The sequence below is a fragment of the Psammomys obesus genome, unplaced genomic scaffold (genome assembly GCF_907164565.1).
Source record: "Psammomys obesus unplaced genomic scaffold, mPsaObe1.curated_primary_1811, whole genome shotgun sequence".
In the NCBI taxonomy this organism is placed as follows: Eukaryota; Metazoa; Chordata; class Mammalia; order Rodentia; family Muridae; genus Psammomys; species Psammomys obesus.
Window position 1 is genome coordinate 12,698,234 of NW_026591086.1, and position 12,079 is coordinate 12,710,312.

General features: G+C 44.2%; 1 protein-coding gene across 1 annotated transcript in view; it reads right to left on the minus strand.

Annotated features, from left to right (window-relative positions):
* Cog3 (component of oligomeric golgi complex 3) overlaps window positions 1-6,396 on the minus strand; it is a 51,877-nt gene extending 45,481 nt beyond the window's left edge. Inside the window, exon 1 of the mRNA XM_055609686.1 lies at window positions 6,112-6,396. Within this exon, the coding sequence (XP_055465661.1) occupies window positions 6,112-6,285 (174 nt within the window). The 5' untranslated portion in view covers window positions 6,286-6,396. The remainder of the gene's footprint in view (window positions 1-6,111) is intronic.
* Window positions 6,397-12,079: the final 5,683 nt, after the last annotated feature.

A 12,079-nucleotide genomic window follows, 5' to 3' on the forward strand; every position in this document is an offset into this window, starting at 1 on the left:
GGAGAGGAGAGGAGAGGAGAGGAGAGGAGAGGAGAGGAGAGGAGAGGAGAGGAGAGGAGAGGAGAGGAGAGGAGAGGAGAGGAGAGGAGAGGAGAGGAGAGGAGAGGTCACACAATACTAACATTCTCCACTAGGCCTCTCCAGAACAAACTCAAGATGTAAAGAAGACAGCAGTGTCCCTCCGTAGCAAGGCCTGATGGCTGAGTCAGCTTTCTAACAGTGGGGGTGAACCTGTGTGGAACTACATGCATTTTCTCACTTGAACTTCTGTAAACCACCATTAGACAAAAGGAAAACCTGTATACTGGTGCAAGTCGTGTGTTCTCTGCAGGGTCTAACACACAGGCCTCAACACTCAACAGAATTAACAAATCACAATCAGTAATCAACCAACTACCTCCTCCTACCACCCCCATCCACAGTCCACACCACCTCCACCGGCATCTTGTGAAATTAAGCAACAGAAGAGAATCTCAGAGTTTCTATCAGCTCCCAAAGAGTCCCGGGAATAAGGCTCCCCTGTGCCACCAGGACAGCACTCCCACTCTCCACTAACAGTACTTTGACTCTGGTATTGATTTACCTGAGATCCCTTTCCAGACGAGCTGTTTTCAGATCTAAAAGAAACTGGAAGCGGATGACAGAGGAAGCAACAGGGCCCACTGCTGGGCTCAATTCTAGTTTTAAGCTCATGGCATTTAAAGTCTTCCAATTAAGACATGACTCAAGGCCTTAGACAATTGCTTTCATCTTTCTAAATGCAGACATCCCATCTGAAGACAGGACTTCTTCTTTAAAGCCCAAATAAGCTAGATGCAGAAACACCCACCACTAATCTAGAAACAGGAGTCTTTTATATGGGGAGATTACATCTGTGTTCACATGCGGCTGTACTCATATGGTAAATACACTACCGCGAAGCCTGGTTTAAAGCCTCCTGCTGTTGTACAAGCTGGTGTCATTAGGGAAATTAATGACTGTATTCCTCAATTCTTCTTTTATCACATACAGATCCAGTGGCCATAGCAATAGGACATGTGGGGTGCAAGTACGAAAGCACTGGCTTCTCTGGGGGCTGGCAAACAACAGCCAACAATTCTAATCATGATCAGGAAGCTCCTTGTACACAAATGAGTCACTCTCATTGGCCAGGAAGTCCTAGCAAAATGCAAATGTCTTCTCAGGACATCACAAAGCATGTAAACTCTTCCTGAAAAGTAGCGTAAGCCCTGATATGAAAGTACTGTGGCCCAGCAAGAATTAAGTTTCTCAAACTCCGTGAAACCTATCTTGAGTCTAAAGTATCACCAACTACATGCTGCCATTAGGGGTTCTGAAGACAGAGCTGTCTGTAACTGAAATAAAGAGCACCTGCACTGTGGAAGCACCCCAATTAACCAACAAGGAGCTGTCTCCATAGAGAGAGGACCGTGCACACACCCCAGACAGTGCAACATAGAGAACATTTAACGGAAGACCTGCCACTCAGAAAATACTACTGACAGGAGAAGTACTTTTTACTGCTCCTATTGACAGCAATCAAAATTCTTTATTACTCCTCCTTAGGAGCAGCAACGGAATAAATGTAGTGATCTGAATTGACAGTGCTTCTTGGGAACAGACTTGTAACTAAGCTGCCTTTGCGATATTGCAGAATAAAAGTTAGACCTGTAACAACAGATCACAGATAAGGCAGGTAAGACGGAAAGAGGAAGAAGTAATGCATCCAGCTCAGATGCGTCCCGTAAACATGCAGGCTCACACCTAGACGAAGAAACAGAAATGCATGCTGCTTGCACACAAAGATGCAAAAGCCAGATAATTTACAAAAGCGTAAATATTCTACATTTATTTATCATCTGGTTTGATCTCCCATGCACATCAGAGAACAACTTAAAAGGTCAGTTCTCTCCTTCCACCATGTGGGTTCCAGAGATTGAACTCCGGTTCAATCAACTTGATCACAAAGACTTTTACTCACTAAACCATCTCGCCAGAAAGCGTAAGTATTCTCAACTACATCATACTTCCCACTGCAGGATAACCATGCAAATTAAACCTGGGGGTGGGGTTAGAGATGGTTCAATGGTTACAAGCACTTGTTGCTTTTGTAGAGGACCTGGCTTTGATTCCCTCTTCTGGCCTCTGTGGACAACAGAAAACTCCCAACTATTTAGACTATCAAAATTCATAATATTTATATTTTGTTTGGTTAAGTCTTTACATTGACTTTTTAAGTGTGCTATACATTAACTTCCACTATTTCAAATGGATCCAAGAGGGTCGAAGACATGTGCTCAGCTTATTTTAAACCAAAAAAAAAAAAAAAAAAGTTATTTTCTAAATTACTTTAACCAGATAAAACTCTAGATCCCTGAAAATCTGCTCAAGATATTTCAGAAACATTCTATAATCTAATCTCAAATAAATACAATTGTAAATAAATATAAATATCATTTATCCAACAGCATTCAATTTGATTACTTCAACCACTAAGGCTTTAATTATGGGGCAGGAGAAAGGGCTCAACACTTAAGAATGCCAGTTCAGTTCCTAGCACCCATGCAAGGTGGTTCACAACCTGTAACTCCAGCTCCAGTGACTCCAACACCCTCTCCTGACCTCGTGGGCATTCACACTCATGTACAAACTCACACACAGACACACATACATACATACATACATACATACATACATACATACATACATACATAATCAAAAATAAAACCTACAGCCAGGCAGGTGGATGCACCTTTAATCATACATATGTATCAGAAGCAGAAGGGTCCCTGGTCCCTTCCTTTACTAAAAAAAAAAAAAATTCTCTCAAAGTAGAAAAAACTAAAATATATTAAAGAACAAAGCAAGTTGCTTTTAACAGCGTAAGAGAAAATTACCTCTTTGGGTACTTCTGTCCCACTAAGTTCTTTTCACAAAATAGATGGACTAGAGTGGCAAGTCAAAGCAGGGGTGTGATGGTGTCCCTAGCCTGCCAGTGTGACTTCTCATTCTGACAGAATGACTCAGTCAGGGCTTCAGGACAGAGCAGACACCCACCACACAGAGAAGAGCACAGACTTTGTTGACCATGTTGGAAAGCTACACTACAGCTTATGCAAATGGACATGAACATACCAAATAATAATCACAATAATACACAGCACTACCTCACCAGCCTAGCCAGACCAGGAAAAGACAAATGTCCCTTCTTCTCATAAGCCTTATTTCTTGGGAAAATCCTGGACTGGAGAAAATGACTTTTAGAATCAATCTGATCAAGCCTTTCTCCAATTGAACTGACAACTCTTTCTCTGTTTATATAGAGGGTATCATTGAAGCTGGAGTCTCAGAACCTTCCTAAAGACACCAAAACAGTTTTTTTCTTATCTTGAGTTTTAGTGATACCTATCCTAGCTCAAGATTCCAATCTACTCTTTTAAAACATTCATTGCTTGAAAGCGATCCCATGAATAATGTAATGTTAGCAAGAAGTTTGCCATGCACCATTTACGCACATTTATGATTGCCTTTAATTCTCACAACTCCCGAGGAGATAAGCCTCTATTTTATAACAAAAAAAAATAATAATAATAAGTACACAGAAGTTAATTATCATGTCCAAGGCCACACACCTACCAAAAAAAAAGTTATGGCAATAAACTACAGATAGATTTCAAAGTAAATTATTTTAGCACTTTAACAAGAAGTGGTTAGCAGAAAAAGATCCTCGCTATTATAAGAAATTTGCCTTGACTACAAGAAACCAGTCTACTGCAAACCAGTCCAATGCATTTACCTAATGCAATATATATGTTTAAAAAAAAAGGTGCAACTTTCCAAGATAAGGCATTTATTAGATTAACTCATTTTGTGTGAGTGTTTTGCCTGCATGTATGTATTTGCACCACATGCATGTTTAGTGCCCAGAGAGTTACAAGTGTGTTGTGAGCCACAACACAACTGCTAGGAATTGAACCTGGTTCCTCTGCAAGAACATCAAATACTTTTAACCTCTGGGCTATCTCTCCAGCCCCAACAGTGCTTTTTTATAAGTGAGAAAGCTGCTTTCTAAAGACATCTTTATGATGTTTACTGAGCATTAGCTAAACACCATCTAGACCACTAAATTGGCCTGGTTCCAATAGATTAAGAAATAACTCATTTCTTAAAAGCTTCGTGAAGCGCCACAGAGAAGTCTACGGAAATACACTATATAGACAAACTAAACTGATGCATTCTTTTCTCAACAGCAACGTTAAAAGCATGTTAATGGGGATAAGTGGACATCAAAGTCATCTCAGCAGACATAGACACTCTCATACAGGGAAAGGAAAACAATGAGGACACGCCCCCTCCAAGAACCCGCCAAATTGGTATAAACAGCTTTTTTTCTAACACTGAGACCTCCCCGAATACTTGGACTTGTTAAAGTTCATCATCCACCCAGGAATTTACTCTGCTCTTTCTTTCAGTAGCATGTGACTGATCTAGCCTTTCCCAGGCTGGCTTCATGCATTCCATGTCAGTTCTCACGCTGGACTGTCCTTTACTTTAGAAGGCCTTCCCTTCACTTTTAGGTTTGCCCTTACTTTTAGGCCTCCCATAAAAAGGCATGCTTCATCCATTCTGATCCCACCATCCTTTTTTTTTCTTTTCCTTATATAGTGAATGGATCACTGTACCTTCTTGGTTTGTTAGTTTGGTTTTTTTCTCTTATTATAGGCTTATGCTCTCCATAATTACATCACTTCATTAAAGCTGGACATTTCATCTTTCCTATTTATGTTTCTATCCCTAATTCCTACCAGTGTAAGCATGTGGCAATACAAGTTAAATGGCAACATGAACAAATGGTAAGTATTGTTGCAAAAATATGGAAGAATGGTGTAAAATAATAAGATAACCCATTTACTTCTAACCCTCTCCCTACTCAGTAAGGACAAAAACTCAGTTCATAACCCTTGGTGATAACAATAACGTTTCTTGTAGTGCTATGTCTCACTACCGCAACTCGGTGAAGTCTAGACATCGGCTTCAATAACGGGGCACACAAATTATAAACACATTGGGAAAATACATAAACCAGTTTCTGGGCTGAGATGTAAACCTGTAATATAACAATATAACAATATAACAATATTTTGCTTAATACCCAGCAAAACACACACACACACACACCACACCTACCTATAAATCCAGAACATAAAACATAGCCAGGTCAAAGAACTTTCCACTTGCTCCCTCATTTACTTTAGACCTATTTCCTGAATCACATCCTGGAGGTGGGCAGGGAAACACACCTAAGAACGCCTATTTTTACAGCACAGCACACAACGTTGCGGAGAACTTTCTATTCACACCTCCACATGTGACGGCGGAGGTGAAGATGCCAGAGTTCCAAATCATATAGAAATTGATGCTTCCGGCATCAAAAAATCATCACCACTGCTAATAAAGTAACTCAAAACTCGAGCCTCGAAACTAGAAGAGCCTGCCAAACATTTAAACGATTCACAAAAAGTACTCTTAATCATTATAACCGGATCACACAAAAAGTAACATACATACTGTTCCAGTGGTAATCAGGAAAGGTTGACACCAAAACCCAAAAGTGCTACTTAATAACTGCGTCAACATGCAAAAACAATTCTTTTTTTATTGCTTTCTATAGGTTAAATAAATCTTCCATAACCCACGCCAAGAGTTCCCAGCTTGGCGTGTGATGAATCAAACTGTCACTCGGGACCCGTTCTGATCCCCTCTAAGTGCCCCTCGGGACTCAGGAGCGAGCAAGCCAGAGAATTCCTGGACGCAGTAACACACACTGCCGGGTTCCGGAGCACAGCACCGCGGGCTCCTGGGGAGCAGGACCAAGCTGACACCGCAACACCTGGAGCAAGACGCCCGGAGCAAGGCTCAGGCCAACCGTCCCACGCCGCCGGGAGAGGGCTGTGGATGTCCACACACGGGGCCGGCCAGGGTCGCGGGCAGTGCGAGGCTGACAGCGGGGCACACGCAGGCCCCTCCCGCCGGATCCGCCGCGGCGGCTCAGGACCGGCCGGATCCCCGCACAGGGCGGGCGGCCGGGCGCTGCCCACGCCCTCGCCTCACCTCGGCAGGCACCGGCAGGTTCTCCACCGCCGCCTTCAGCTCCAGCACCGAGTCCGTCTGCCTGTCCGTCAGCGGCGCCATCGAATCGGGTCTCCGATCCCAGAGAGACAGCTTCTCGCGGGCGTCCCGCTCGGCCGTGGCCTCCGGCAGCAGCAGCAGCGCCGCCTCCGCCATCCCCGCCGCCCTGGGCCCCTCAGCAGCGTAGAACCGGACCCCGACAGGCAGAGCCGGGCACTTCCGGGAGGACCGGGGCTTCCAGCGCCGCAGCCGCGGCGAGGCGGGCCCGAGCGCCCTGACCCCGGAAACGCTTCCCCGGCGTGGGGGCGGGACGGAGGCCAGAACAGACGTGGCTTTCGACAGAGAGCAAGCATTTCCGGTTGGGATGTCCCCGAAGCTGGAGAGTTGGAGACACGAGTGAGCGGAAATGGGCTTGCTCCTACCGGAAGCTACTTCCTCAATAGCAGTAACTTTATCGTAATGTGTTGTTCAGGTTTTTTTGAGAAGTTTAGTTAAGTCACAGGTCAGACTTACTGGATTCAGAATTGCAGACTGCAGACTACTGTGTCTCTGGTGTCAGATGGGTCTGACACATGGAGTGATTTCCATGTTGACACAGCAGCCAGGAGCACAAAATTTTCAAACATCCAAACTAGTTAGAAACTAGTTTATGGAAACACAAATTCAAAGACATACACATCAGGCAGCACTAATAGTATCAAACAACTGGAAAAAAAAAAACCCTAAATATCCAACAAGAACTGGATCAATTAACTGACCATCCAAACATTAAACTGGAAAAATTAATCTGCCATTTAAATCATGATACACACCCTAAGAACTGAACAAATAAAGATATTATCGGATCAAACCTACATAATTGAATAAATACATTTTAGGTATATAAATTGCATATATACTATATTGGGTAAATAAATAAAAAAAGGGGGCCACCTTCTATCTTACTTAAGAATTCCAAAAAACGTGTAGAAAAAAATGAGGAAAGATAAGACATCATTAGGCCATCACAGTAATAATTGAAGCAGGCAAGGTAAAAGGGTGGCTACTGAGGAGCTGGCAAAAGTTCCAGAAGAAATGGCAATTTGCATAGCTCCAGATTAGCGCCCCAAGATAATTACCAATAAAAAGGAGGTAGTCAGGCACTTTGATACACACCTGAAAGCCTGGTACTTGCAAGGCTGAGGCAGGAATATTGCAATCTGTGTAAGGCCAACCTGGGCTAGCAGCAAGACCTTGTCTCAAAAAGGGGGGATTGAGGAAATACCATGTGATCTAACTCAACAGCCCATCGTCATGAAATTCCTGCCTTGATGGCTTAAGGGAATAATACTCCTTCTGTGGCATTCTTACCAAAAATACAAACCTATTTCTAGTCATGAAAAAGAAGGAGGAGGAGAAGGAGAAGGAGGAGGAAGAAGAAGCCGCTGCTGCCAGCCAGACATGATGGTGCACACCTATGATCCCAGCACTCAGGGAGGCAGAGGCAGGTGGATCTCCGAGAGTTTGAGGCCAGCCTGGTCTACAAGGAGAAACACTGTCTCAAAACACACACACACACACAAATGGATAGACATCCTACAAACCACTGAGCAGCATTTTTCAAAAGCATCATTTCAGGGCTTGAGAGTTGGCTCGGGGGCCAAGAGAACTTGCTGTTCTTTCAGGAGACTCCAGTTCAGTTCCCAACACGCAGCTCACAAACACCTGAAACTCCAGTTCCAGGGGCTCCAACTCTGTCTTCTGACCTTTCTGGGTACTCACATAAATGGCACACATGTATACATAAATTTTTAAAATAAAAAGTAAATCTTCACAAGAATTTCAAAGTAGTGAAAAACAAGGAAAGACAGAGAAGCTGTTTCGTACTGGAGACTACCAAACCATGACATCTTGCTGCAATGTGGCGTCTTGGATTGATTCCTGGAACAGGAAAGGGATAATTGTGGTGAAGCTATAGAATATAGAATACGAATAAGGTGTGTAATTCAGGCAATGGTGTTGTGCCAATGTTAAATTACCAGCTATGATTATCAGAAATGGCTAGGTAAGATAATAACATGAGGGAAGCTGGATGAAAGATGCACCTGAACACTACATAATTTCTGGAGCCTTTCCAAAGTGTAAAATTATCTCAGGAGAACTGGGTATGGAAGCTCATGTTTGTAGTAACATCAGCAGGGAAGCTGAGACAAGGGGATTGCTACAGCTTGGAGGCCAGCCTGGGTCTTCAAAAAAGTGTATCTCAAAAGAAAGAATTAAAAATCTAATGGTATAGAAAATATGGTTCTAGCTGCTTCTCCCAGCTGGAAAAACGTCTCTAACACATAATGCATGGTGGTACATGTCTAATCCTAGCACTTGGGAGGCAAAGGCACGTGGATCTCTGAGTTCAAGGACAGCCTGGTCTACAGAGTGAGTCCAGGACAGACAGGGCTACAATGACAGAGAAACCCTGTCTTTAAAGAGAGAGTAGGAGGAAGAAAAAAGAAGGAAATAAGAGAGGAAGGAAGAACAATGGAGTGCTCTATTTGGATAAAATGATTGTGTAGTTAAGAAAAATAAAACCGCATATGATCCTACTGGCCAAAGAAAACACTACAAAGCACTGGTGAACTCTCTCCTTCCATCTCCCTTTCTCTTCTGTCTTTTCAAATGACCTTTGCAGTTAATGATGTTAACTTTCCGTCACTATAACTAACACCAGGGATAATCAACTTATAGAAAGAATGCCAAGCTACTCTCAGTTATTCAGCCCAGCTTCAGGGTACTCTTCCCCAGCACTCAATGGAGGAGAGCACAGCCTATTGTGGTTGCTTCATGACATGACATGTGGTTCTGGGGTGTATAAGAAAGCTTGCTCTGACTAAAATGCTCAATCCCCATCCCGGAAGGCAAAGAGGAAGGGCATCAGAAGAAGAAAACAGGAAACAAGCTAGGAACCTGCCACAGAGGACCTCTGAAAGGCTCTACCCTGCAGACTATCAAAGCAGATGCTGATACTTATGGCCAACTGTTGGGCAGAGTGCATGGATTCTTATGAAAGAAGTGGGAAATAGTAAGACCTGGAGAGGACAGGAACTCCACAAGGAGAGCAACAGAACCAGAAATTTGAACACAGGGGTCTTCCCAGAGACTCATACTCCAACCAAGTACCAGGCATAGAGATAACCTAGAACCCCTGCACAGATGTAGCCCATGGCGGTTTAGTGTCCAAGTGGGTTCCATAGTAATAGGAAGAGGGACTGCCTCTGACATGAACTGATTGGCCTCTTTGATCACCTCCCCCTGAGGAGGGAGCAGCCTTACCAGGCCACAGAAGATGACAATGCAGCCACTCCTGATGAGATCTGATAGACTAAGATCAGAAGGAAGGAGAGGAGGACCTCCCCTATCAGTGGACTTGGGGAGGGGCATGCGTGAAGAAGGGGATGGGAAGGTGGGACTGGGAAGGGAGGAGGGAGGGGCTTATAGGGGGATACAAAGTAAATAAAGTGTAATTAATAAAAAATAAAAATAAAATTTAAAAAAAAGAAAGCTAGCTAAGCAGGGGTCTACGAGCAAGCTAGCAAACAGCATTTCTCCACGATTCCTGGTTTTTAGTTCCTGCATACATTCCAGCCCTGACTTCCTTCGATGACTGACTGTAACCTGCAAGTGTAATCTAAATTAATCTTCTAATTTGCTTTTGTTAAAGGTGTTTTATCACAGCAACAGCAGTCAACCTGGCTGGGAAGACCATAGGCTTTAGGAGGGAAGCTACTGTTGGAATGACTCAAATGTGCTTGATTGATGGGTTGTTTTTGTTTTTCGAGACAGGTTTCTCTGTGTAGCCTTGGCTGTCCTCCAACTCACATAGACCCACCTGCCTCTACCTCCCCGAGTGACGGGATTACAGGTGTGCACCCAGTTGACTCAAATGTTTTATAAACTAGACAACCAGGGACGGGCCATGTCTTGGCGCAGTCATGTGGTCTCTGAGCTTCCATCTCCTCCTGCTCTCAGCTTCTTGGAAGTGTCAAGTGAGTCACTAAGAACTAAACTCAGCAAGCAGGAACAGCTTTAATCCATCCTAGACCCCATGCTTTGTAAGCAGTAAGAGTAAAAACAATGCCGGGCCTGGTGGCACAGGCAGATCAGCACTCTAGGAGACAGAAGCAGGCAGATCTCTGTGAGTGTGAGGCCAGCCTGGTCTACAAAGTGAGTCCAGGACAGCCAGGGATACACAGAGAAACCCTGTCTCTAAAATCCAAAAACAATATATATATCAAAAAGATGCTCAAAAGCCAGGGTTCTATCCTCAGGATTGTAAAGGGGTTGTGAAATATTATATGAAATCCACTCCCCAAATCCGTGGGTTTCCTAGGGACAAGAGGAAGCTTTTGAAGTGGCAAAAAAGTTAGCTGACGTAGCAATAATCTCACAAGGGGTATACCAAGACTGCTCAAAGTACTTGTTTCTGTTATGTGTGAGATTCACATGCGTTTCGAATATACTCTGGTTATACCTCAATCAAACTGAAAAGGAGAGGCATGGAGATCTGTGAGTAGCGGCATCGAGGGAAGTTCACCATGTGCAGTTAAGAAAGCAGGATCGGTGACTCCTAAGGCTTCTCTCACCACTGGACAATGCCCTGGTCCTGGGTGAACTTGTGGAGGGAGGTGCAGAAGGATGATGGCTTCATGGCACATGCTGGGCCAGATCAACTTGGGGAGAAAAATGGTCAACTTCCCACCCACTTCTGGGGGCCACTAGAGCAGAGGCTCTCAACCTTCCTGATGCTTCAACCCTTTTAATACAGTTCCTCCTGCTATAGTGACCCCCAACCATAAAATTGTTTCGCTGCTACTTCCTAACTGCAATTGTGCTGTTATCAATTGTAACATAAACATCTGACATGCAGGGTATATGATATGCAATCCCCAAAGCGGTTTCGATCCACAGGTTGAGAACCACTGAGCCATCTCACCAGCCCTTTAATTTGGCTTTGTTTGTTTTAGGAGACAGGGTTTCTGTGTAGCCATGGCTGTCCTGGAGCTCACTCTGTAGACCAAGCTGGCCTCCATCCCAGAGATGCACCTTTCTCTGCACCCCCCACCCCCAGCACTGGGAATAAAGGTATGCGCCGCCATCATCCCACTAATTTGGCTCTTTTGATTGGCTTAATGAGGGCAGAAGGCTGTGCCACCCCTAAGTTCATAGAAGCCTTCAGGCCTTGGGTAATGGGTATTAAATAAGGCAAGAGTTATTCCCTGGTTCCTAAAGAAAGTAAGTGGGCACAACAGCATCCAAAAGTGAAAGATGTAACCAGATGGACTTTGTGCTGTCACAGCCATGAAAGGGCAGGGTGGGCTCTCAAGGGCCTGAGGCAAAGGTGCTATTCTTGTCTTCCCTATTGCCACAGACTGTAAGGAAAAAGCAAGTATGTAAAGTCAGTGCACCAGTGAATCCTGATGTGCCTCCACCAGACTCTAAAACCTTGGCCAATGTTGAATTTTCCCTGCTGACAGTTTAGTGAGGCCAAATGTGTCTAACAGGTGTGACCATCCAATTTGAAAGCCACCTGCTGACAGCTGGTCTCCCTGACCTTTACAAGAAGTTACCCGTGTAGGGCGTGTCATTCTCTTAGGTGAGAAGAGAAAGTGTTCAGCCCCCACCCACTCTTATACTAGTGACACTGTCAGAAGTGTTGAAGAAACACAGCTAGCATTGCCACTTGGTAGCCCAACGGCACCCCACTGCTTAAAGACTTCCAGTCTGGTAAAGCCAGATCCTTGACTATATAGTGAAAGGAATTTCAGAACAAAGCAGAACGAATAAAATGGCCACCAAGTCTGATGATGGTGACATGAACTCAATCCCCATAGTCCACACTGTGGACTATGACAGAAGAAAAATGACCTCCGCAAAATGTCCTCTGAGGTCCATGTGTATAGTGTGGCACACGAGCACC